This window comes from Porcisia hertigi, chromosome 35 (genome assembly GCF_017918235.1).
Source record: "Porcisia hertigi strain C119 chromosome 35, whole genome shotgun sequence".
NCBI classification, from domain to species: domain Eukaryota; phylum Euglenozoa; class Kinetoplastea; order Trypanosomatida; family Trypanosomatidae; genus Porcisia; species Porcisia hertigi.
In genome coordinates, this window is record NC_090594.1 from 504,556 (window position 1) to 529,870 (window position 25,315).

The 25,315-nt window shown below is 53.5% G+C and overlaps 9 protein-coding genes across 9 annotated transcripts; all 9 read left to right on the top strand.

Moving 5' to 3' along the window:
- Nucleotides 1–221: 221 nt before the first annotated feature.
- Nucleotides 222–2,084, top strand: JKF63_01110 (uncharacterized protein; the record flags this gene model as incomplete). Its single annotated transcript, XM_067897159.1, has 1 exon — nt 222–2,084. One exon carries the CDS (start codon nt 222–224, stop codon nt 2,082–2,084), a length of 1,863 nt encoding a protein of 620 aa, XP_067753316.1.
- Nucleotides 2,085–8,040: 5,956 nt separating this feature from the next.
- JKF63_01111 (uncharacterized protein) lies at nt 8,041–10,158 on the top strand (the record flags this gene model as incomplete). The annotated part of the gene is made up of 1 exon (XM_067897160.1): nt 8,041–10,158. The coding sequence occupies one exon, from the start codon at nt 8,041–8,043 to the stop codon at nt 10,156–10,158; it is 2,118 nt and encodes a 705-aa protein (XP_067753317.1).
- Nucleotides 10,159–10,572: 414 nt separating this feature from the next.
- Nucleotides 10,573–11,229, top strand: JKF63_01112 (uncharacterized protein; the record flags this gene model as incomplete). The annotated part of the gene is made up of 1 exon (XM_067897161.1): nt 10,573–11,229. One exon carries the CDS (start codon nt 10,573–10,575, stop codon nt 11,227–11,229), a length of 657 nt encoding a protein of 218 aa, XP_067753318.1.
- Nucleotides 11,230–13,151: 1,922 nt separating this feature from the next.
- Nucleotides 13,152–13,916, top strand: JKF63_01113 (uncharacterized protein; the record flags this gene model as incomplete). The annotated part of the gene is made up of 1 exon (XM_067897162.1): nt 13,152–13,916. One exon carries the CDS (start codon nt 13,152–13,154, stop codon nt 13,914–13,916), a length of 765 nt encoding a protein of 254 aa, XP_067753319.1.
- Nucleotides 13,917–15,856: 1,940 nt separating this feature from the next.
- JKF63_01114 (uncharacterized protein) lies at nt 15,857–16,621 on the top strand (the record flags this gene model as incomplete). The annotated part of the gene is made up of 1 exon (XM_067897163.1): nt 15,857–16,621. The coding sequence occupies one exon, from the start codon at nt 15,857–15,859 to the stop codon at nt 16,619–16,621; it is 765 nt and encodes a 254-aa protein (XP_067753320.1).
- Nucleotides 16,622–17,382: 761 nt separating this feature from the next.
- On the top strand, nt 17,383–17,946 carry JKF63_01115 (uncharacterized protein; the record flags this gene model as incomplete). The annotated part of the gene is made up of 1 exon (XM_067897164.1): nt 17,383–17,946. The coding sequence occupies one exon, from the start codon at nt 17,383–17,385 to the stop codon at nt 17,944–17,946; it is 564 nt and encodes a 187-aa protein (XP_067753321.1).
- Nucleotides 17,947–18,849: 903 nt separating this feature from the next.
- JKF63_01116 (uncharacterized protein) lies at nt 18,850–21,393 on the top strand (the record flags this gene model as incomplete). Its single annotated transcript, XM_067897165.1, has 1 exon — nt 18,850–21,393. One exon carries the CDS (start codon nt 18,850–18,852, stop codon nt 21,391–21,393), a length of 2,544 nt encoding a protein of 847 aa, XP_067753322.1.
- An 849-nt stretch (nt 21,394–22,242) lies between these two features.
- JKF63_01117 (uncharacterized protein) lies at nt 22,243–22,929 on the top strand (the record flags this gene model as incomplete). Its single annotated transcript, XM_067897166.1, has 1 exon — nt 22,243–22,929. The coding sequence occupies one exon, from the start codon at nt 22,243–22,245 to the stop codon at nt 22,927–22,929; it is 687 nt and encodes a 228-aa protein (XP_067753323.1).
- A 793-nt stretch (nt 22,930–23,722) lies between these two features.
- JKF63_01118 (uncharacterized protein) lies at nt 23,723–24,808 on the top strand (the record flags this gene model as incomplete). Its single annotated transcript, XM_067897167.1, has 1 exon — nt 23,723–24,808. One exon carries the CDS (start codon nt 23,723–23,725, stop codon nt 24,806–24,808), a length of 1,086 nt encoding a protein of 361 aa, XP_067753324.1.
- Between the last annotated feature and the right edge of the window lie 507 nt (nt 24,809–25,315).

The following is a 25,315-nucleotide window of genomic DNA, read 5'->3' on the forward strand; positions in this document are numbered from 1 at the left end:
TTTTCACACTGTGCGCCCCCGTCGTATTTTTCAGCGTTCACCCTGCTTGGGGAGAAAACAGAGGCAAATAACTGACCTAGCGGCTGTTTGGTCTCTTCGCTCTCAGGTCTCTCTCCTCTTGGGAAGATCTTTTGTTGGAGCCGAAGGTACTAGGAAACTCATTCAATTGCTTCAGGGTGTGGGGGGGTTATTTAAAAAAAAAACAGCAGTTTAGATTGCAAATGAACCTCTTCTCTGACAAGTCCGTGCGCCGTCGAAACAACAGCGCCAATTCTCGCTCCTCGCAGGCGATAGCTGCTCCTGGCGACGGTTACGGTCGCCGAGGCAACCGCTCTGCTGTCGACCGCCAGCACCCCTCCTCGTTCATCACGCCGCGTCGTGTTCTCGTGGTGTGCATTGGACTTTTCTTGTTGTTCGTGTGGGTTGCGCTTCGCAGCAGCAAAACGAGTGGAGGAAACCGAAAGTGGTGGTGGATACTACCTTCGACACAAGGTGAGACCTCTTCCGTCCTCTCCCCTGCCTCTCACCTCACCTCAACCCCTGCAATAGATCAATCAAACGCACATCAGACCCAGGCCGCACTCCCGGACCCCGCCATGACTTCCCCAGCCTCTTCACAAAATCGTGTCATCATCATCGGTGGCGGACTTGCAGGGCAGTCCGCTGCAATCCAAGCCGCCCGTGAAGGTGCCAAGGAAGTTGTACTCCTCGAAAAAGAAGCGCGACTGGGCGGCAATAGCGCCAAGGCCACATCTGGTATCAACGGCTGGGGGACGGCAGTGCAAAAGGCCGCTAACGTCGACGACAACGGTGACCTCTTCGAGAAGGATACGTTCGCCTCAGGAAAGGGCGGCACCTGTCAACCAGAATTAGTGAAAACGCTCTCCGATCACAGCGCAGAAGCTGTCGAGTGGCTCTCCTCATTTGGCATCCCGCTGACTACCCTCACACAGCTCGGTGGTGCGAGTCGCAAACGATGCCATCGTGCCCCAGACAAGCCGGACGGAACTCCGCTGCCGATCGGCTTCACGATTGTGCGTACGCTAGAAAACTACCTTCGCACGAACCTGTCCAACACCGTGCGCATCATAACCAATGCGCGCTTCACCTCACTGGTTCGCAGTAAAGAAAATGGTACTGAGGTGGTGCGCGGCGTCATATACACCACTCAAACTGGAAATGGCGAGATGCAGAACGGCGAACTACTGGGCGATGCCGTCATTCTCGCCACCGGGGGCTTCTCGAACGACCACACGACCAGCTCGCTGCTCCAGCGTTACGCGCCTCACCTAGCGTCGTTCCCCACCACCAACGGCGTGTGGGCTACCGGCGATGGTATCAAGGCGGTGAATGAGCTAAGTGTAAAACTTGTCGACATGGACAAGGTCCAGCTGCATCCGACCGGTCTATTGAACCCGAAGGATCCGAACGCCAAGACACTCTTCCTTGGCCCCGAAGCACTGCGTGGCTCCGGTGGCGTGCTACTGAACAAGAACGGTGAGCGCTTCGTGAACGAGTTGGATCTGCGCTCCGTCGTGTCGGAGGCAATCATCGCGCAAAACAACGTCTACCCCGGGACGGAGAGTCGCCGTTATGCGTACTGTGTAATGAACGACGCGGCTGCTGACGCTTTTGGCCGCAGCTTGTTGAACTTCTACTGGAAGAAGATGGGGTTGTTTTCAGTGGCTGCCAATGCTTCCGCCCTCGCTGCCCTCATCGGATGCCCCGAGGACAACTTGTTGCACACCCTTTCCGAGTACGAGATGATCTCCAGCGGCTCAAATCCGTGCCCGAAGACAGGCAAAAACGTCTTCCCGTGTGTTTTGGGTCCCCAGGGGCCTTTCTACGTCGCCCATGTCACGCCGTCGATACACTACACGATGGGTGGCTGTCTCATTTCTCCGTCGGCAGAGATCCTGAATGAGCAGATGCAACCGATCATTGGTCTCTACGGTGCCGGCGAGGTGACTGGCGGCGTGCACGGGGGCAACCGTCTTGGCGGCAATTCGCTGCTGGAGTGCGTCGTCTTTGGTCGCATTGCTGGCCGTCGAGCTGCACAACACGGCTCCCCAACGGTGTCTTAGCCACGCAGCTCGATTGTCGCCACACAGTTCATCACCCTCGCCCCGGAATCAGCAGTTATTTTCCCCACGTTATTTAGGCCAGGACCCTTTTGGTATCCTTGTTTCTTCACCCTGCCACCCCGACCCCCATCCCCCCATCGCCCTGCGCGTTGCCGCTTCGGGGGGGGGCGCCGCCGCGGGCCGGCCTTTGGGACTCGAAAAGCCCCCGCACCGGCGCTGCCCCGCCCGCCACCCCCCATCCCTCCCGAACAAGACGACCAACCAACCAACCCCTCCCCCGCCGCCGACCAAACACATAGCCCTCGCGAGCCAAAGCAAGCGGCCTCCCCTACCAACACCCGGGATAAGGCCGGGCGCAGAGAGAGAGACCCCGCGGGGCAGAAACATGACACACTGGCAGGAACCCGCGGGGCGGAGAGCACCCCCGGGCGATAACGCCTGGGCATGCTTTTGAGACCCAATAGGGTACAAAAATCGGCCATCAGAGGAAGCGGCGGCATAACACACGCGCGAGGCGAGGACTTACGACTCGGTAGCGCGACACGACCCTGCCAAAACCCAGCCTCAGAAGAAGGGTTAACCCCCACCCTTTCGGAGAAAACTGACCCCCGCCGGAAGCAACAAAATCAAAGCACGGTATACGGAAAAAAAAAGTAAAGAGGAAACGACGAACGGGCCACACGCGTGGAGACAGACAAGACGGGGGAGCCCAGAGACCCATAACAATTCATGTGGGATAACCCCCCCTCCCCCCGGGACAAGCCCACCAAAAGGAAAAGACAACCCCGCACTGGAGAAGCAGCGAGGCACTGAATCCAAGGGAGACAAAAATATCCCACTTAGGGAAAAATACGGCATTTTTTTTAAATGAGGGGGACCTAGTGAAAAAATGAAAAACGCCCAAGCCCGCAAGGACAGCACGGCCCCAACCCCCCCCCCCCACACCCACGCGAAAATTCCCGAAAAGCGACACCCACCGGAGTAAAAAAAATGAAAAACCAACACACACCCTTTTTCCAGAATATATATATGAGGGGAAAAAGGAAACAATTTCCTCGGACCTGAGACGCATTTTCGTTTCAAAGCGCCCACCCCACAGCGAGCGAGCAACCACTACTCCCCACTGACCCCTTACAGGCCCCTGGGGGAGAGGGGCGGGGGGCCCCCTGAAACCAACAGTCCTCACCAAACGATGGCCGCACCGGGCCCGGCACCCCTAAGCTACGTCCCCGCCGCGTGGTCACCGAGAAGGCGGGACTTTGTTGGCCGCACTTTTTTAACCGTAAGGCCCGCAAACGCAGCCCCCTCACACACACCAGCGCTAGGAGAACCCGGTGCACACGGCAACCACCACCACCCAAACCGGCCGGACCCCACCGCACCACAAACCCCACGAACATCCACACGCCGAGATCCTCTGGATTCGACGACCCCGCACCCCGCGCCCGCCCACAGCGTTCAGATTTTCTCAACGTCGCGAGGGGGTGGGAAGATGCTATTGCGATCTTCTAAAGATGCGGAGGAGCAGGGCGCCACTGCCTCATTTTTGGCGTGCAAGATGGACATCAGTCAAGCTAGATATCCCCGTCGTCTGTGCCGATTTGCTTGGTATACCAACCTGTGCCTTCCGATGTGCGCCGCCCAAGCGTCGGGAATGCATACCTTTGACAGGAGCCGGGGACTTACGAAGGAAGCCCATGCACAACCCTCTGCACCTTTAAACTCATAGCTGAATCGGCTAAACATGACCAAGTGAGTGATAAATACCGATGAAAGCCAACGCAAGTCGGATGCCAAGTGTGCAACCGTCTTTCGGCGCGCGAAGTATCCGAATCCAACACTGAATCCCAAGGCCCGCAGCGCCAGAAACCTCCGCGCAAAAATCCCGGGTGAAACAGCGACCGGGAAACTCAAAACCAGAGAGCCAATGACAGCAAGGAGCCTGACACGGGTGGGCGTCTCAATGGTAGCCCCTTGCTTTCTAGCAAATCATCCAAACCCCAGGTTCCCCTCTCTAAAAAGCGGGGCCACGAGAATCCGAAAGTATAGGCCGGCGCCCGCGCGGAGCCGGTAAACGCAATATCTGCCCCTCCCCCCGGCGAGCCCAAAGGCCTCGTTGAATTAATGTTAAAATGGGCAATGATGCCTCGTCGTGGCGCCGCATCGCGCGCTGCAGTCTTAGTGGACGGTTGAACTGGTCCCCGGGACGAGCGGAGCAGTCTGTGCTCATCCGGTTGGCGCGAGCCCCTCCTCAATGAGGGGGTCATCTGCGATCTTGTGGGCTTCGTTGCCTTAAATTATTCCAAAACGCCTAGGGATAACTAAGGAAAACAGCGCCTTTGAGAAATCTCACCGCAAACAATTCGCTTTCACAGCGCGTTGCGAATCATCTTTTTTGATGTGCCAGCTTCCGCACCACGGACTTGGCGGCGGGCGGGGGAAACAGATACGAATACCCATCCTGTTTTGTTTCATGCGCCACCGCCAACGAAGTTCAAATTTCAGCAATCCCAGCACAAGGTCCGATTATACTGCATTTTGGGGGCTTAGGATCGGTACCAGGGGTGATATTCGGCAGGCACGGGGCTTACGGCATAACTGTCGCGCTGTGTCGTCGGTGCCTTTGGTTCGGTTTTTTGTCCCTGCGGCGCCGGGGGGCCTGCGCGCCTTTTCGGGGCGGTGGGGATGGGGAGGCGCACCCCCCCCCCCCACCACCACACACACACGCCCCCGGGATTTGCGAAACCTGACACCGAGAAAACGCGCCACACACGCGTCCTCGAAACCACGATCCTTTCGGTGATTGCGAGCGCTTGCTCCAACCACCCCGATTAGAAACCATCATGGGGCTCTGAAAAAGTGGGGTTGGGTGGGAACCGCGCTGTGGCGGAACGTGGGTGGCATCCGACGTGTGTTGCGGACGGGGCCCAGGCCCACACATGGCAAAAATACCCCACGGCACGAAATGCAGTTGCAAGGAACACTTTTGGGGAGTGCCCGCAAGTTTCACCTTCAAACAGACGCATCACGTCTGCGCAAACATGGGGGCCTGTTTTTTTGTATCCTCATTCCTCCTCTAGCCCGTGCCAAAACCCTCTGCGGTAAAGGCAGGGGATGGTTTTATCTAATGAGAGCTTTGCGGATTGGTTGTGGTGGTATTTTTCACTATTTGTCAGCATATTTTTCCCCGAGCCAAGTAAGAGCGCGTTTCGATTTAGCAAAAGGGGAAACGTTCAGGCCGTTTTTTCTTTTTGCCGGCGCCACTCAAAAACAACGGGGGCCGCCGGGAAACCGCCGGCTTGCGCGGCCCCAATCCCCAAGGTAGTCCGTGGGCGTTGCTGGTGGTTGCCGCAAGGTGGCGTGTTTTTTGGCTACCCGCAAATCGCCTGAGCTGATTGCGTGTTTGCGCTGCCTCTCGTCTGCGCCGAAGCGGGTTTCACACCCGATGGGCCACGACCGCGCCAAACCCCCCTGGTTCTTGCAAAGGCTTGGGGTGGCCCGGGTGTCCTCGGGGGCTGGGTGTTCTGGGGTGACCCTTTCTACGTTTAGGGCTTGCCCGGGTGAATGTTAATCCGCCGAGTGGAAATACTACTGTGTGTGGCGGGCTTTGGCGGTGTCGCGGGGTCGAGGTTATAGTCGGACTTCTTTTTTGAGGGGAATTTTCGAGGACGCCACGCGCAGGAGGACGCCAGGGATGCTTTTTGCTAGTGTTTATCGACGTCCATGTGCGGTGGCGTGTGGACTTCCTGCTGGTGACAATTCGAGCGGAATGCTTTCCCACGCCCTCTGCCATTGCTGTTGGTGTGCTATTGTGCTTGCGCGGGTTCTGTGCTTTTGTGGTTCTGTCGCGGGTGTGGTGGTCCCCGCGCTTGGTCTCAGCTGTTTGGTGCTGATCTTTGTTCTGGGGTGGTTGGGGGTCGATGGGGGGTCTTGGTTCCGCGCGCTTTTGCCCCATCCTGGCTGGGTGCGGTGTGGGGCCCCGCCTCTGCTTCCGCTCTATTTTTTGTCCCCGCGGCTGGTGTTTTTTTTGGCCGGTGGTTCTGTTCCTGCCCTTCCGCATGCCGGCCCGCCACGGCCACACCGGGCTCTTGCATGCCTTTTGTCCATACGGACGCCGGCGCTGGGATGGGGGTTGGGGGGTCCAGGCTTGCTTGCGAGTTTTCCGTGTTTTGCAACAAGCACCAAACTGAGATCTCTGGGCGATAATACTTGAAATTCAAATAGAATTTGTAAGGCTGACCCGGCTCAGGCCAACGAGTGGTCAGGGTTGTGGGGAACCGGTTTGCAATCGCCGTTGTGGAAAACGGATCTTCTCTGTTTGGGTCCCCCCTGGCCGCCCGAAAAGAAGGGTCTAAGCCAGTATTTCGCCCACTCGGGAGAGTGTGCCGTGGCGCTGCCCCCTCCTTTTTTCCCCTCGGAAGACCGAAAGCACCGCGGGGCAGGTGCTTTGCATAACTGTCGTGGTAGCTTTCCACACCTTGTAATAACCCGACCTGCGTGGGAAACTCTTAAATGAGCTGAGCCAACCACGGCAGCTTGACGCCCCACACCTCGTTTCAAAGTCATATATGCGGCGCATGTATGACTTTGTCAAAAACGACGGCCAAGACAAGCACAGCGAATCGCAAGAGGATAGGGGGATGTGCTAATGTGTTTCTCAAATCGTCGCGATAATAAGCATGGTGCCCAAAGCAATGCAATAATGAATGCGATTCTCTGCGGCACAACTTCTGCAAACGTCTCCTTTACCCCCACCGATGGTTCACGACTTCGGCTCGGAGCGGACGGCAGGCGCTTTGCTTCCAGGAGGGGGGGGGCGCCTGGCCTAACAATGGGGGTTTGGGGGCCCAAGGGTCCCAGGGGTGGTCGGACACAGGGACGTTCAAAAAACAGAGGGGGGGGGCGGTGTGAGAAATCCGGGGACGGGGGGGGGGCGCTGGTTTGGACAGATTCGGGGAAGAGTTGGTGAGAGAGGATTCGAGACTTTGATACGATCTGGTGGGGAACTGAGGTGTCGGTTGTGAAAATCGTGGTTGGTTTGGCTAAAAAAAAAGAGGTGGGTCTGGGCGATCGCCGTTTTTCCACCACTGGTCACTGGGGCGGGGTTGCCGTAGCGCGTGCGGTGTGGGTGTTTGGCTTGCTTTCGCTCCTGGCCTGGCTCGTGTTGGGCTCGGTTCTGTAAATGAGTGGAACTGCCGCTGCGGTGTTCTGGTGTGGGGGCGGCCTCGGTACTTTGTGTGTCCTTGGGCAATTTAACGGGGGGTTTGTCAGGCTTTTGGGCAGAGCGCCTCGCTGCGGGGTGGTTGGTGCCGCCGAGGGTCGCCTGCTGTCTGTGTCTCTCTCCCTTGAGGTCGGGGGGCGGGCGGAGGGGGGGGAGTGAGAGGACAACAGCAGGGATTTTCATCCAGCATCTTTTTCTGACGTTTGAGGCGCACTGCTTTTAACAGACTGGGCGACTTTTTTTTTGGGTATCTCAGCGGTCATTGCTGGACAGCGAGGGGCCACGGGGCGCGACACCCGGCTAATTCATGCTGAGCGTACAGTTAATATTTCCGATGATGTGTAAACACAAGAGTTGTCAGCCGAAATGCACCGCAAAACAGATTCAATACACCGAAGAATGTGGTCAACTGTTGTATTGAGAACTTGAGCGCTGAATACAGTGCTCCGTGTTCTCAGCAAGTCGCCAGTAATGCTTTCTCAGATTCCTCAAAAAAAACCTCCTATAAGGCAGCGGTTTCGCCTCCCTGGCTGAGTCGATGACTTCAGCCGTCGGTGTACGCCACGTCATCACAGATAGTTACTCTACCATAAGTACCAGGATCATTGCCTTGTCCTCTGTGCTAAAAATGTGTTTCATGTTTCTCGCCCATTCAAAATAAAAAGATTAATTTCATCCGCATCTTTCGAATGACATATTCTTTTTCAAAGACAAAAGGATAGGCAATAGGCAAAAATGGAGGCGAAGCACGGCAGCCGCAATCCTTTAACGGGAAAGCAATTCAGCTCCCGTTATTTTACTCTTTTGAAAGGTCGCGAGCGGCTCCCTATTTTTGCCGCCAAGTCGCGTATTCAAAATTTGGTGAATCGATATCAGACACTACTTCTCGTCGGAGAAACAGGCAGTGGAAAGACAACTCAGGTTCCGCAATACATTTTGGAACTCAAGCCGGAGCGCGGTATCGCTTGCACACAACCCCGGCGTGTTGCGGCAACGAGTGTCAGCGAGCGCGTGGCTGAAGAGATGGATGTCGTGCTCGGCGAGGAGGTAGGTTACTCGATCCGCTTCGATGATAAGAGTTCTGAAAAAACACGTCTAAAATATCTGACAGATGGTATGCTTCTGCGCGAGGCGATGACGGACCCGCTGTTGAGGCGCTACAGTGTGATTGTTCTCGATGAGGCTCATGAGCGTACCGTGTCGACGGACATTTTGATTGGCACATTGAAGGAGCTTCTTCCAAAGCGGCCGGATCTTCGTATTATAGTGATGTCCGCGACCCTTGAGGAAAAACGCTTTCAGGAATACTTTTCGGAGGCACCGCTGGTCCATATATCCGGTAGGATGTATGGTGTTGAGATCTACAACTCTAAAACACCCGAAGCCAACTACGTGGAGGCTGCTATTCGCACAGCAACGCAGATTCATCTTTATGAAGGCGAGGGTGACATACTTATTTTTTTGACCGGTGAGGATGAGATCGAGACGACTGTGGAGCGCCTCCAAACCGGAATACGGATGGCGGAGCACAGCAGCAGCAATTGTCACCACGGCCCCGTTGCCGTCTTACCCTTGTACTCTGCCCTACCCCCATCACAGCAGCGAAAGGTGTTTCAGACAGTGCCTGAAGGAACGCGCAAGATAGTCGTAGCGACAAATGTAGCGGAAACTTCCTTGACAATCGACGGCGTCGTTTTTGTGATTGATTGCGGCTTTTCAAAGCAAAAGGTTTTTAACCCGAAGCTCCGAGTTGAGTCGCTGCTTGTAACTCCAATTAGTCAAGCAAGTGCTCGGCAGCGCTGCGGCCGTGCCGGGCGAACGAGGCCAGGGAAGTGCTTTCGGCTCTACACAGCGAAATCATTTCACTCTGCTCTCCAGCCCAACACATACCCTGAAATTCTTCGTTGCAACCTTGGCAGTATTGTGTTACATATGAAAAAAATGGGTATCGAGGATTTGGTCAACTTCGATTTTGTGGAACCGCCTGCCCCTGAAACGCTAATGCGCGCGTTGGAGTTGCTCAATTACCTTGGTGCACTGGACGACGACGGCAATCTTACTGAGGAGGGGAGTTTAATGTCGGAGTTTCCCGTAGAGCCAGAAATGGCATCTATGCTTTTCCATAGCCCTAAATTTGGATCCTCCGATGATGTTGCACGAATTTGTGCTATGCTCTCGGTGCAGAATCCATTTATCACTCCCTCAAATGACCAGCGAGGTCGTGCGATGCGGTGCCGCGAACAATTTTACCACTCAACAGGGGATCACATTGCCTACTTGAATGTCTTCAATGAATTCTATGAGGTGAGACATCAAAGCACCTCTTGGTGTACTGAGAACTACATCAATCCCCGGGTGATGAAGCAGGCGGTGAACATTTACCGCCAACTTGTTGGGATCATGCAACGCCTTAATTTGACAATTTGCAGCACATATACAGCACAGCAGCGGCGCGTACAGGGTGGTGACGTTCCTGCGGAGCTAGAATTTGCGAACGAGCTGCGCCGTGCCATTGTGAAGGGGTACTTCACAAAGGTGGCGCTTTCTCTTCCGACGAAGCACCAGTTTATGACACTCAAAGATGACGTGAAATGCCTTCTTTTTCCATCAACATACCTGAACCGCCGTCCCAAATTTGTGGTGTTCAACGAGCTAGTTCTCACTAGCAACACGTACATCAGAACCGTGACAGCTGTTTCCGAAGAGTGGTTGCTGGAGTCAAGCCCTTCGTACTTTGCCCAGGATGAATTTGAGGGCGTTGCAAAGCAAGTTTTTGCTGACATTTTCCGGAGGCAAGGCAAGGAAAAAGAGCGTCGGTCGAAGCGAGCGCGGTCACTTACTGATGATGATTAGCCCTCGCCACATTTTTCCAAACTACGCGTAGGTGAGGCCTGTAAGCTATAATATTTTTTTCATTAAATGATATATTGCTTGAACATCTGTAGCGTTACAGCGTTTAATACAAAAAATGAACTAATATGAAGGGACCCCGATAAGGTTTTTTAAAAACATCAATATCGGTTTCTGTGCTGGTCGCACACATCGATATCGCGCAGATGTACTCATGTGCTTTTTTTTTTGAAAAGAGTTGAAGTCAGTAAGTTCTGGGCTTCTTTGTGGTGCAAAGGCACGCGAGCTCTCTCTCAAGATAAAGCAAAATATTCTTTTCAATTTTTTGTCTTCTATTTTCTTGGGCGCGCCTATTCCCTCTAACGCGCACATGTGCGGTTGTCTTTCAGAACTTTGCTTTTCGATTCCAAGGAAAAAATGAGAGTCTTCACAACACTTTTTATTCTCGCTTTGGCCGTCACAATGGTGTCGGCCAGCATGACGGAGGCTGATTTTAAGAAGATGAAGGTGAAAGATCTTCGTGCTTTTTTGGTGGACCGTGGACTGGAGTGCGCTGGGTGCCAGGAGAAGAGCGATTTTGTCCGCATGGCATACCAACACCGTGATACAAACCCACTCGGAAGCGCAAAAAAGCGCGAAATCCCCAACCAAAAGTTCTGGGAGGCATGGAGTGACATCGCAAAACAAGAATGCCAAAAGTCTGTCGCGCGGCGTGGAAACGATGCAGACTCTGAGCCATTTTCCACTATTTGCGACACCATCCGCTCTGCAGTTGATTCTTACCTGATGCAGCACGGAAGGCGTGTTGCCAACCAGCTCAAGAAGACACCGCACCACCTGCTGCAAACCTCGTTTAAAGACGTATATTTTGAGGCCGGTTCTCGCCTTTTCCAGACGCTCGCAGATTACTGCCTCGCGTCTCCTTCGTCGCAGGAGGCGTGCAGGTCCTTTGGGTCGGTCATGAGCGCGATGGATGGCTCTTCTGGCGCGGATTTCAAGATGTGGACTACGAACGTCGGTATTGAAAACACGAATCCCATGTATGAGATTATCGATGGCCGTGACGATTTGTGAAGAATGTGGTTGAGAGCGTTTTAGTGCAGTCGTAGTTGTTCCTCAAGCTGGTCTTTGTTCTTATGGTTTTTTCCTGCAGAGCCCACTTGGAAACCGTGTTTTAGGTAGTTTTTCCTGATGTATTGCTCGAGATGGGCTCTCAAGCATACTCTTTGTTTATCAACAGTGTAATATTCGCGAAAATACGAATACTGCAAAGGAAGCAGAGGGCATCTCTCTGTTGCACCCAGCATACGGTCCTAAAAAGACTTTTCGGGTACTCTCCAGGTGCATATTTCTTGCCTCTTTTCTGCTTCTAGGTGCTCACAATACCCTTTCGCGACACCGGGGCTCTTCCAGCTCTTTGCAGGTTTTCTTAAGGGCAATGGGAGGCTTCTCACCTCCTTTGACTCTCGGCATTTCACTGCCTTTTACCAGCATCTTTCAGAGTTTCTTTTTCAATATTCATATATATATATATATTGAAACCTATATGCTTCGCATCACTCCTTGAGAATTGGCTCTTTTTCCTTCCGCATAATTTTACACTCTCTCTTCGAAACAAAATCCCTCCTCTAAAGACACCAAAGTTTGACACACCCGAAGAGTCTACGTTGTCTTCGTTACCGTTAGAAACTTTGGCATCGTGCTGGAATCCGCGCGCCGACTAGCTAAACTTGGGTGTAATGTTGTGATGATCGGCTCCCTGGACTAGGTGAAAGTAAGGGTTACCGTTGAGAGCGGCTCCGCGAGCGTTGTGAGAATTGACGTGGTCGACGTGGTGAGTGAAATCTCTGTTGCGAGGGCAGCTGTGGTGGTGGTGGGGTGTCCAAGAAGAGCATCAGTGTTCGTGATGTGCTCATCAATAAGGGCAGATATGGCGCGGCTCCCGGGGATGTGATCCGCGTCAACACCCACGAGAGGCGCAGGTGCTGAGAGGTAAACGTGATCGGTGTACCTATGCGTTACAAACTCCTTCCAGGATATGATGAGGAGAGGTCCCCTGTTCGTCGGATTGTGACAGTCAGCTCCAGCTGAGATCTTCCACAGTGCGCTGCAATCCATACAGTTGCTCGAAGGCTCCCCTGAATGTTCACACTGTGAATTTGCTGAACTCACTGGGAGATACGAGCGTGAGGGTGAAGTGCGCTTATTCACTCGGTGGCTGAGGACGGATGTGAGTGGTTCTGAAGCACCGTTAAAAGCCACTGAGGGGAGCGGAGGCGAGCGTGTAGTTTTCCCACGGTGTCGCCAGATGGTGCCACTGGCGAAGGTTTCTACTAGCTGGAACGTCTGACCTGATGACAGTAGTTGAGAGGGCTTTTCTTGCTTTTCCTATCCCGGGGTACGTTCTCTCAGCCGTCGAAACGAGGGTGACTCTGCGGCTCTCTTTCTCTTTTTCCAGAGAGAACAGACGTCTTTCTGGCGTTTCAAATGAGCGTTTTTTTTTTCACAGGAAGCTGAGGCTGGCTTGACTTATTCGTCTGCACGGAAGGGAGTTCTGTGTACACAACGATGACGGGTGACACACTTCAGTCGCTCTGTTTTCGCTCCGCTTGTGCCTACCTTTTATCTCCACACAGTCCTTCCACTGTTCGCCATCTGGGGTTCATCTGAGCCCCCTCGCAGTATCTTTTGTCCGATGCTGGTCAGCAAAGTCCCAGCTCTGTTCTCTCGCTTCTCCAAAAGTGCGCTGCGTCGATATCAACAGGAAAGCCCGCAGCGCTTCACCAATAAATAAATACACTCTGTACTGCACTAGGTGCTTCATGTGGTCTGTTCCGCTATTTCACGCCTCTTCTTCTCCCCCCTCCTCCCCCAACGCATGCGTACCCATTCCAGTAAGTTTTTTTTTTTACATTCGCAGTATTGGACCTGGCTTATTTAGTTCACCAATCAATTTCTCAAACACTCGCACCCATACCTTGCATTCACTTCTCATTATGTCCTTTCCCAAGAAAGTGGCGCTGGTGACTGGGGCGAACCGTGGCATCGGATTTGCGACTGCCCGTCGCCTCGGGGAGCTGGGTTTCAAGGTGCTTCTCGGCGCACGTGATGAAAAGCGCGGCGAGGAGGCCGTCAAAACACTGCGTAACGACAAACTGGATGTGGACCTGCTTCTGATGACGCTGACGGAGCACGCTTCCGTGGAGGCTGCTTTGCGAAAGGTTGAGGCTGAGTATAAGCGCCTCGACGTGCTGATCAACAACGCCGCTGTGATGGATTTCGAGAACAAAGTGTTCCCAATGGATGTACAGCGCATGCGCGATGAGTTTGAGGTCAACTTCTTTGCCACCGTGGACGTCACAAACACTTTCCTCCCGTTGATGCTGCGGTCATCGGATGCTCCTCGTCTGGTGTTTGTGTCGACACCACTCGGAACGCATGAGACGGTGGACCGCCCGCAGAACAAATACGCGCACCCGAACTTCGCATCCTATAAGTGCACCAAGTCCGCTGTGAACATGTACGCACACAACCTTGCCAAGTATCTGGAGAACTACTCCGATGAAGTTGGGGGCAGCGCTGCTGCTGCGAAGGTGAACTGCTGCTACCCCGGCTACGTGAAAACGGACATGTGTTTCAACACTCCAGAGGCACGCTTCACCCCCTACGAGGGCGCGGAGACAAGCGTGAAGCTCGCCACTCTGCCGGCTGACGGGCCAACAGGGGGCTTCTACCATCTTGGTCAGAAGTTGTCCTGGTAGTACGAACGCGTGGTGTGCAAATCGCTGGCAACCCGGTGTTTCGCGCCGCTATTATCTCGTTTATCATATCAGACAAATAGTCTTCCTTACTCACGTGCGCATGCGGCACATCTTCCTTTTCCTCGAAAACGTATCTATACTGTTTTCATTTCTCTTTAGCTCACTTCTCTATCAGCTTCTTTTTTTCTGTTTGGAGCTGATGTGAGGTTCCGGGTGGACTCCTTGACATTCCAGGGAGGGGTTCAACCCCCAGTTTTGCCAATTGTGTGCTTCCCCTTGGCGCCACAAGGAAAAGGGAAAAAAAGTAGTGGGCTTTCGAAAATGTGTGTGTCTCTGTTGGCCTCGTCACCTCTCAGAGGCTGAGAAAGGGGGGAGTAGTGCCAGTCTCGTCGCCTAGGGGACGCTTTGGATGTGGAACTGGTTATGGATGCGTTTAGAAACAGGGGTCATGCGCACGCAAGGGTTTTTCTCGTGCTTCCTTTCTTCGCGACCGATGATCCATGAATAGCTGAAATGCCATGTTCTCTCCACTTCCTCATGTTGTTTTTTCGTTTTCCTCTCTGCTTGGGTTCACATTTTGAACTTCGTGTTGCTGCCCCGGACACTTCAATGTCGAAAGCGTGCGGCACGCTTGAATCGCCCTTGTCGCTTGCATCTCTCTCGCTGCATTTGAGAGGAAACGAAGAGCCAGGGCGTGCCTGGACGAGGTGAAAGTAAGGGTTACCGTTGAGAGCGCCTCCGCGAGCGTTGTGAGAATTGATGTGGTCGACGTGGTGAGTGAAATCTCTGTTGCGAGGGCAGCTGTGGTGGTGGTGGGGTGTCCAAGAAGAGCATCAGTGTTCGTGATGTGCTCATCAATAAGGGCAGATATGGCGCGGCTCCCGGGGATGTGATCCGCGTCAACACCCACGAGAGGCGCACGTGCTGAGAGGTAAACGTGATCGGTGTACCTATGCGTTACAAACTCCTTCCAGGATATGATGAGGAGAGGTCCCCTGTTCGTCGGATTGTGACAGTCAGCTCCAGCTGAGATCTTCCACAGTGCGCTGCAATCCATACAGTTGCTCGAAGGCTCCCCTGAATGTTCACACTGTGAATCTGCTGAACTCACTGGGAGATACGAGCGTGAGGGTGAAGTGCGCTTATTCACTCGGTGGCTGAGGACGGATGTGAGTGGTTCTGAAGCACCGTTAAAAGCCACTGAGGGGAGCGGAGGCGAGCGTGTAGTTTTCCCACGGTGTCGCCAGATGGTGCCACTGGCGAAGGTTTCTACTAGCTGGAACGTCTGACCTGATGACAGTAGTTGAGAGGGCTTTTCTTGCTTTTCCTATCCCGGGGTACGTTCTCTCAGCCGTCGAAACGAGGGTGACTCTGCGGCTCTCTTTCTCTTTTTCCAGAGAGAACAGACGTCTTTCTGGCGTTTCAAATGAGCGTTTTTTTTTTCACAGGAAGCTGAGGCTGGCTTGACTTATTCGTCTGCACGGAAGGGAGTTCTGTGTACACAACGATGACGGGTGACACACTTCAGTCGCTCTGTTTTCGCTCCGCTTGTGCCTACCTTTTATCTCCACACAGTCCTTCCACTGTTCGCCATCTGGGGTTCATCTGAGCCCCCTCGCAGTATCTTTTGTCCGATGCTGGTCAGCAAAGTCCCAGCTCTGTTCTCTCGCTTCTCCAAAAGTGCGCTGCGTCGATATCAACAGGAAAGCCCGCAGCGCTTCACCAATAAATAAATACACTCTGTACTGCACTAGGTGCTTCATGTGGTCTGTTCCGCTATTTCACGCCTCTTCTTCTCCCCCCTCCTCCCCCCCTCCTCCCCCAACACATGCGTACCCATTCCAGTGAGTTTTTACATTCGCAGTATTGGACCTGGCTTATTTAGTTCACCAATCAATTTCTCAAACACTCGCACCCATACCTTGCATTCACTTCTCATTATGTCCTCTCCCAAGAAAGTGGCGCTGGTGACTGGGGCGAACCGTGGCATCGGATTTGCGACTGCCCGTCGCCTCGGGGAGCTGGGTTTCAAGGTGCTTCTCGGCGCACGTGATGAAAAGCGCGGCGAGGAGGCCGTCAAAACACTGCGTAACGACAAACTGGATGTGGACCTGCTTCTGATGACGCTGACGGAGCACGCTTCCGTGGAGGCTGCTTTGCGAAAGGTTGAGGCTGAGTATAAGCGCCTCGACGTGCTGATCAACAACGCCGCCGTGCTGGATTTCGAGAACAAAGTGTTCCCAATGGATGTACAGCGCATGCGCGATGACTTTGAGATCAACTTCTTTGCCACCGTGGACGTCACAAACACTTTCCTCCCGTTGATGCTGCGGTCATCGGATGCTCCTCGTCTGGTGTTTTTGTCGACACCACTCGGAACGCATGAGACGGTGGACCGCCCAAAGAGCAAATACGCGCACCCGAAGTTCACATCCTATAAGTGCACCAAGTCCGCTGTGAACATGTACGCACACAACCTTGCCAAGTATCTGGAGAACTACTCCGATGAAGTTGGGGGCAGCGCTGCTGCTGCGAAGGTGAACTGCTGCTACCCCGGCTCCGTGAGAACGGACATGTGTTTCAACTCTCCAGAGGCACGTTTCACCCCCTACGAGGGCGCGGAGACAAGCGTGAAGCTCGCCACTCTGCCGGCTGACGGGCCAACAGGGGGCCTCTACCATCTTGGTCAGAAGTTGCCCTGGTAGTACGAACGCGTGGTGTGCAAATCGCTGGCAACCCGGTGTTTCGCGCCGCTATTATCTCGTTTAACATATCAGACAAATAGTTTTCCCTATTTACGTGCGTATGCGGCACATCTTCCTTTTCCTCGAAAACGTATCTATGCTGTTTCCATTTTTCTCTTTAGCTCACTTCTCTATCAGCTTCTTTTTTTCTGTTTGGAGCTGATGTGAGGTTCCGGGTGGACTCCTTGACATTCCAGGGAGGGGTTCAACCCCCAGTTTTGCCAATTGTGTGCTTCCCATTGGCGCCATAAGGAAGAGGGAAAAAAAGTAGTGGGCTTTCGAAAATGTGTGTGTCTCTGTTGGCCTCGTCACCTCTCAGAGGCTGAGAAAGGGGGGAGTAGTGCCAGTCTCGTCGCCTAGGGGACGCTTTGGATGTGGAACTGGTTATGGATGCGTTTAGAAACAGGGATCATGCGCACGCAAGGGTTTTTCTCGTGCTTCCTTTCTTCGCGACCGATGATCCATGAATAGCTGAAATGCCATGTTCTCTCCACTTCCTCATGTTGTTTTTTCGTTTTCCTCTCTGCTTGGGTTCACATTTTGAACTTCGTGTTGCTGCCCCGGACACTTCAATGTCGAAAGCGTGCGGCACGCTTGAATCGCCCTTGTCGCTTGCATCTCTCTCTCGCTGCATTTGAGAGGAAACGAAGAGCCAAGGCGTGCCTTAACGAGCTAGGAAGTGCATAGAGTAACTAGGAAAGGGGCGAAGCTGTCAGGAACTCATGCCTGGCAGCCCAACTCGCGACCTGGCGGCTGGCGGGTCACAGGAAGAGGAAGAGGAGGAGGAGCTTGGTCCTCCGATTTCTCATTCCCCAACCCCATCAGCGGAGGCGTGCAATCGCAGGTGGAGTGCCATTGGCAGCAATAAGAGCTTACTCTCTGAAATACCGGGTGATGGTCGAACGCGAAGTTGGCGCACCGAAGATACCAACGATGACTACGCGCTTGACATACCATTTGTGAAGGTGAAGGGTACTTCCTTACACACTAGACTGGGAGCATCCGGACTCACGGGCCTCACCACCGCATCAGATGTGAAGATGGGCTGCCATCAACGAAGGAAGTCGGACACAACTGCTGCGGCTGAATTTCCGGCGTCCGAAAGAGAACAGGAGGATCGACAGTTGTCGATTGCCGGCAAGTGGGTGAAGGCAGAAAGTGCGTCACTGAACCAGTACCAGGGGTCCGACGTATTGGATGATTCTGACCGTCAACAGGACGAGGCAGAGTTTTATGCGTGGAAAGAGCGAGCCGCGTTCAGGCGGCAGCAGCTGGTGCTACTATGACACACGGATGGCTGTGGTTTCAACGTTTCGCTGTACAGGTTCTTGGTGATCAGCAGTGAGTCCACATACGTGTGAGGTTCTGGGTTCGGAAAGGTAAATGCCACGGGACGCCATAGAGGTAACTTTGAGCTTGGAATGTGTTGGACGTGACACTCCAAGGGCGCCGGCCATTTTCACCTCAGCGGTGACTCTCTCAAAGGAGGATCTTTGTTCACACATACTATTGAACCACCGGCTTTCATGCATTGTCTCCTTCACTGCCCTAAACTCATTATAATGGACCCATGTTGACAAGCATTATTCCACTTAGGCGGTAACACGAAAGTCACAACTCTTCTTGTTTTTCTCCTGTCCCGTTAGTTGATGTTTCTCCTCGCCTTCGAGGGTTGAGAACACAGAGGAGCGTGGCAACCGCTGATGCCAGAGCTGCGAGTGCGGAAGCTGTGATGGACATTTCAACTTTTCTTTCTGCGACTTCCCTATTTTTTTTTCCCTCACTGTTTTTCAGATGTTGTGTTTCTCCCCCCCCCCCCCCAAAAAAAAACGCGCTCCTCTCTCTTTTTCTTTCTCACAGTTGAGCGAAGGACAAAAACACTATAATGTGCGTTGTGTGTGGTGCACGCTGAGAAGCAAACTACGTGGGGTTTTTGCACGGACAGCCCCACGTCCCTATTCCCTATTAGGCTACCCTGTACACGACTCCAACAAGATCACCAAAAATTCAGAGAGAACAGACCTCTTTTTTTTTCCATAGACGCACCAATCCTCTCCTTCCCCCACACTTTGTGGGCAAATCGTTCAACGCAACGCGGGAAGGGGGCGAGGAGGAGAAGATAAAATCCTATATCCATACAGCTACTTGCCCATAAACGTATACACATATACACTGGCTTTGGAGCAGAGATGTCTTCTCGATGGCCTTCCTCCTTCCTCAACGCCACCAACAAGCGTCTAACGGAGCGCATTGAGCAGCTGACGCTTGACCTTGACACTAAGCGTAACTCTGTCTCGGAGCAGCGCGAAGTTGTGGCGCTCCTTAAAAAACATCAGCACCGAGCTCAGCAGCAAGTCAAGATAACCGCAGAGGCGGTAGAGCGCGAGCGGACCGCCGTTGATAATGATGAAAGCAAACTCAAGCAGCTCCAGCAAGAGGCCGAGGCGGCTGCGCGACAGGCGCGTCGGGCTAAAGAGACAGAAACGCAGATTTCTCAAGCGGTGTCCGCTCTAGAGTCCACGGTCGCCCAGCGCGGGCGTGCTTTGAGTGGGCAACGGGAGGTAGGTGTGGAGCTCGAAGAGAGAGCAAAAGAGCTGGTGTCGATGCACCTCAGTCGGCAACGCGTGGGAGATGAGTTGGCTGCTGCACAGTGCCAACTTTCGTCGACTCTGTGGGTAACGCTGGACCGCCTCAACGAACAAGTTCGGGTCGCCACGCGACGCTTAGAGGAGGCACGAGACGAGCATCTTCATGTACTTCAGGAAGCGGACGCCATGGAGGGCGCTTTGCAGGACGCTGTCAGAGATAAGGTTGAGAGCGTGCACGCGCTGGAGCTAGTTTATTTGCAAACTTCTCAGCTGGATGCGCAGGTGCAGGCAAACGCAAAAATCATGGAGACTTGTTTAGAGGCTGCCCGTGAGAAGGAGAAGCTTCGCGGTGAGCTCCAAGCCACGCTGACGCGACTCCTGGAGGATAACAAACGCCAAGCTCTCGCTCGCGATTTCAAACGACAGAGGTATGACAGGCAGGTGCAAGCGCTCCAAAAAGCCGCAGCAGCCTTGCGAGAGGACGAGGCGAGCTCAACGAGCACAAAGCGTTCTGAGCAGGCTGAAGTACAGCAGCTTTCTCATCAGCGTAGAGAACTCGAGCACATTATCCTCTTATGTGAGGAGAAGCGGCAGTTTCTGGCGCTGCAGCAGGCGCGCCGAGATGCGTTGGAGGAAGCTCGCGCGCAGATGCAGCGGCAGGGCTCTACCGGGAAGCCGCCACCCGCGGCATTGCGTAACATGATCGTAGACCTTATGCGGCAGGAGGCGTTGGCGGAAGATCGGATAGAACGCACTCGTGCCAAGCTGACTGATGCCATTCAGACTTTCATGGCCGAGGGTCGAAAGGGTGAGCAAGTCAACGCTGCGGTGGGTGATAGAATGAAGGCCAAAAGCGCTCTGATTTCCGAACAGGAAGCATCAGAGGGACAAGTGCAGCTTCTAAAGGAGAGGTGCAGCAAGCTTGATGCGGCGCTGACCGAGCGGCGGATGTTGCTCCCCTCGATGCACGCATTGGCGTTGGAGCAGCGCGCTCAGCGGCAAGACTCCTGGCTGCGTGAGATCGATCAGCTGCGCGGCGTTCTTTTACGTGTGCAGCGAGACCACCAGCAGCTCTTACGTGGTACCGTGACACTTCGCAGTAGCCTGCAGCACACGCGCAAAGCGTTGGAGGGGAAAGATGTGTCGCAGGCTAAGATGCTGGACGACTTGCGCCTACTCGGGGAGGAAGTGCCCAGGCTGGAGCGAGAAATGGCGGCTACTGTGGAGGAGCGCAATAGCCGATTGCTCCAGGACGAGCAGGCAGGGGTGACGCTGCAGTCATTGAAGAAGGCAGCTGACGTGCAGGTTGGCTCGCTCAGGGAAGCGGCAGGTATCGAGGTGTACCTTCGCGCTGAGGTGCAGATCGAGGAGGAGCGAATTCAAGCTGACATGCAAGGCGCACTTCTCGAGCTACACCTTAACGAGAAAGAGGTCCACGAGCTGAGCGAGGAGTTTCAGCGGCTTCGAAAGAAGCTGAGCCTTCTTCGCCTCCGCTACGAGGAGTTGATGGCATCGATGGCTCGTGCCGCGCAGAAGCCGCTGAACGAGGAGCAAGAGGTGGCTACCCCGCTGCCCTTGCTCAATAGCGAGGGCGCAGCTGATAACCCGGAATCAGTTCACGCCTCTCTCTTGCTGCGTCGTTCCTACGAGCGGGAGCAGCTCATGCAGCGCGGTAACTACCTTGATCTTCGCCTGGTGGTGCTGGATAGGGAAACAAGCACACTGAGGCACATGCTGGAGGGGTTGCGCTCCTCTCGTTGCGCTACGAAAGAACATCTTTATGCAATCGACCGCTTCTCCTCGACGACAGAGGAAGCTGGCGTTTCCTCGATCAAACACTGCGACGTGCCACCGGGCTCTTTGTCTCCTTCGGGCTTCCCTGTGCTTACCAAAGATCAGCTGCTGGGCAGTGCTGAGGCGACCAAACACTACTGGAAGGAAGAGCTGCAGCTACTAGATGAGGCCTTGGTTGCTATGAGTCGACAACGGGACGACCTCCGAGTACGTCTGCACGAGATGCACACCACGCTAAAAAATTTGCAGGACACTGAGCGGCAGAGGCGCATGCAACTGCAAAGGCTCCGTGAGGGTCTTCGGCGCTCTCTCAAGTCGACTAACGTTGTGGGCGTGATGCACAGAAAGTAGCTGATGCACTCTTATGCGCGTGAGTTCGTCGCGTTCTGCTGCTGCTTCTCTTGAAACACAGTCTCTGGGTTAAGGCCTCGAGAACACTTTCAGTGCAGTGGTGCATTCTCAAGTGATTCTTTGGATACTGATTTATGCTTTTCTTTTTCTGTTTCCGCTCACCGCTCTGCACACTTTTACTTCGCTTTCCTCGCGTCTGTTTTTTCTTTTTTTTTTTTGGAAGGTTCCGTAGTGCAGCCGGAAAAGAAAAGAAGGGTGTGTGGCTTGTGTGTGTGTGCGTTGAGCAGGCCTCTGCTTACCGTGTCCGGCTTCCGCAGAATCATCAGAGGATACCGGAAATCGTGATCGGGGAGGGAGGCATCGTGCTCGGCAACTCAACAAATGCACCAGTTACGCGGAGAAATGAAACGAAAGCACGATTCTTCTTCATGATGACACAGTATCACGGCGAGCTAAAACGGGAGTACGGCTTCCCTCATATGCTGATTCTTACATCCTGGCTTCCTGCTTTTCCCAGAAGTGCTTGATAAATGCGCTGGCATGTACATTGAAAAAAAAATAGCTCTTGTCCTCCTCTTCCTCCTGGGTGTCATGAAATAAATATATCTTCCCCCCTTGTTTTACTTTTCGTTACCGCTTACGCGGATCTTGTGCTTCAACTAAGCACACAAAGGGCATCATTCAGGTCACACAATCGATCTTGATTCCCTCCGAGCATCGGTGGGCGGTTTCTATCCGACTCGTTTAGATAAAAATCACAATTCCAAGCAACGTCTATCGACTCGGCACAGTCCACAGTTTTCTCTCTGTTCATCTTGCAAGGGGCAGATATGTTACCACAGATCAAAGATGCTCAAAGTTGCTTCCAAGGAGCACTACGCTGAGGTCAAGAAGAAGGCGGAAGGCGCGTTAGGGCTGGTTGTGCACTTCAGCGCCAATTGGTGTGAACCCTGTGCCGCTGTCAATGAACACCTTGCCAAGCAAGCTGCCGAGTACGGCGACGCAGTTGTTTTTGCTGAGGTGGATTGCGATGAATTCAGCGATCTTTGTCAGGCGGAGGGAGTGGAGTCGGTTCCGTTTATCGCCTACTTCCGCACTCCCCTTGAGGGTGATGCCCGTTGTGTCGAGCGCGTGGCGGATGTGGCTGGTGCAAAGCTCGACCAGATTGACATGAATACTCACTCTTTGTTCGGCCAGGAGGGTGGCAAAGGGGTTCAGCAGAGGGACTTTGCCACAGTGGACGACTACCTGCATTACCTCACCAAGCGGCCCGGGGTTGTTATGTTCATCACCGGCACTCCCTCGCGTCCCCGCTGCGGCTTTACTGGTCGGTTGTGTGAGTTGGTGCATCAGCTCGGCGTTCCCTTCCTTTACTACGACGTCATGACGAGCGACGTGGTGTGCGAGCGACTCAAAACATACGCCAACTGGCCGACTTATCCGCAGGTGTACGTTGACGGTGAGTTAATTGGTGGGTGGGACATTTGCAGAGAACTGAACGAGGAGGGTGAGCTGAAGTCCACTTTAAAGCACTGAGTATGAACTCTATTCATGTCCAGCTCGAAACACGTGTGTGAGCTGTCGGTGCGATACGAGTCACAGACAATTAGTGAAGTGCATCGGCAATCAAGCTTTCGGGGGACTCACATTAAGCTCTTACAGCCTATCCTCGTTCCGCATGTGTCTGACCGATAGCTTCGTTTTCGCCGGTATCTGCCCGAAGCTTTTTCTCTTTGTGTGTTGCACTGTATGGTGGCTGCAAGCTACTTTACGATGATCCGAACGTCAGGTACTTATCTCTTTTGGTCACATGTCTATTCTCCTGTGTGGTTTAGCTCACGTGTTGTATGAAAAGAATTGGCTCGTTGAAGCAAAACTTTATTTCCTGTAATTTCTCATGCTGTCTTCACGTCCTTGTGTCTTCGGAATCGCTGAGGAGGACCCTCTGTTACACACACACACACATTCGTACATACGCGCGAACAGTAAGTCGTACACAGAGCAGTGCACATCTAAGAACCACAGGCCATATTACAGAAACGCTATCGGGGGGAAGTTCGCTGGGTCCGTGTGTCGTGCTGCTGTTTTGCTTCATAGGCCCCTTTTTTCCTTCCAGGCGAACTCAGGCCTCGCCTGGGTTTTTACAGACACCACAGCAGAGCACTCTCGTTTTATGCTGTGGAGTTGTTTCAGTGTTCTTGGTGTGAGTGACGCTTCCTCGTCTACCTCTTTTTTTTTACCTCTATTTTTGAAGCTACCTACTGGAAAGCGATTCCTGGGCTCTTACTTTCTCTATTTCGCCCTGGACTTCATTCCAATCTAGACAGAGATGATGTCGACAGCGCACGGCATGCCTGCAGCCACCATGGCTCAGGCAAGTCTGATGCCCAAGGTGGGCCGCTTCGTCTTGGACTGGCTGAAAAGGTTGAAGAACTCTATCGCTGACACACCGTTGTACTTTTGGGTCTACATCGGCGCACTAGTATGGATAACACATCGGATAACCAATGTCTCTGGAAAGGCAGCCCGCCGAGTCACCGTCGCTGGAAAGCAGCTGCGTCTCAACGAGGCCGAGGCTCGAATGGTGTCCAGCGTGGTGGATATCGACAAGATCGACGTTGACTTCAATGACGTGGGCGGGTTGGACGCAGTAAAGGATGCCCTGACGGAACACATCAAGTGGCCCTTTCAGCACAAAGAGCTCTTTAGCGGCAAGACGGTGCGATCCCATCCGAAGGGCGTGCTGTTGTACGGCCCTCCTGGTACTGGCAAAACTCTTCTAGCACGAGCCCTAGCCAAGGAGCTAGGCTGCTCTTTTATCAACGTCAATACGGAATCGATTTTCTCCAAATGGGTTGGAGATACGGAGCGCAATGCAGCCGCCATCTTCACCTTGGCAGCCAAGATATCTCCCTGCGTCGTCTTCGTGGACGAGATTGACTCCTTGCTCAGTAGCCGTAGCGCCACGGATGCAACACCACACACGCACGCAAAGACAATCTTCATGACTCACTGGGACGGCCTCGAAAAAGCCAGTGATGTTCGTATTATTGTCGTTGGCGCCACGAACCGTCGCTTCACTATTGATGATGCGGTTCGTCGCCGTCTACCCCTGCAGCTGGAGGTTCCACCACCCGACATAAAAGCGCGAGAGAAGATTCTTGGAATCCTCCTCGCGCACGACTTGGAGAACCACCCTCAAAAGGAGGGCATCGTTCAATATGTGGCGCTCAAGACGGTAGATTACACCGGCTCTGACTTATCGGAGTTGTGCAAGGCGGCAGCCCTCATGCCGTTACGTGAGATGAAGTCGATCAAGACGGATGGCGTTCACTCTTGCATTGCGGAGACGATTCCACCGCTAACACCGCATCATTTTGACGTGGCTATGCAGCGCATAAAGGCCTCCAAGTAACGTAGCGTGAGGACCCTCAGTGGAGAGGCAGCCGGGCAAAAAAAGTAGTCGAGACCAAAGGATCCAGGTGGGTGAGACTAGCATGGTCTCATTGTAGATCAAAACACGGACGGGAGCTCTCTTGGTTCAGTTCTCAAGAGAGCGCGTTTTGTCACGCACTGTCGCGGGATATGCATCGGCACTGACAAGGTCTCTCGTGACGCGGATGGCCACCCTCTTTTCTACCCGATACCGCGCGATTCAGGCTGTTTTTTTTTTTTTTGCGTGGCTCTTTTTTTTCTCCCTTCCGGTCCTGGGTGGATATATTTTGTATTTCCTTTTCAAGGATTAGCTCATTATGGATTTCTGTGGTTTTCTTCCTCTGCCATCGTGCTTTGCAATGCTCCCTGTTTCTCTTATACGTGCGTCTGAGGAGTCTGTCTTCCTTTGTGAAGGAGAGTGGAATTGGGTAAGGCGAGTACAGAACGGGAGAACATTGTGGCAGTCTCTTTCTTTCTCCCTGAACGT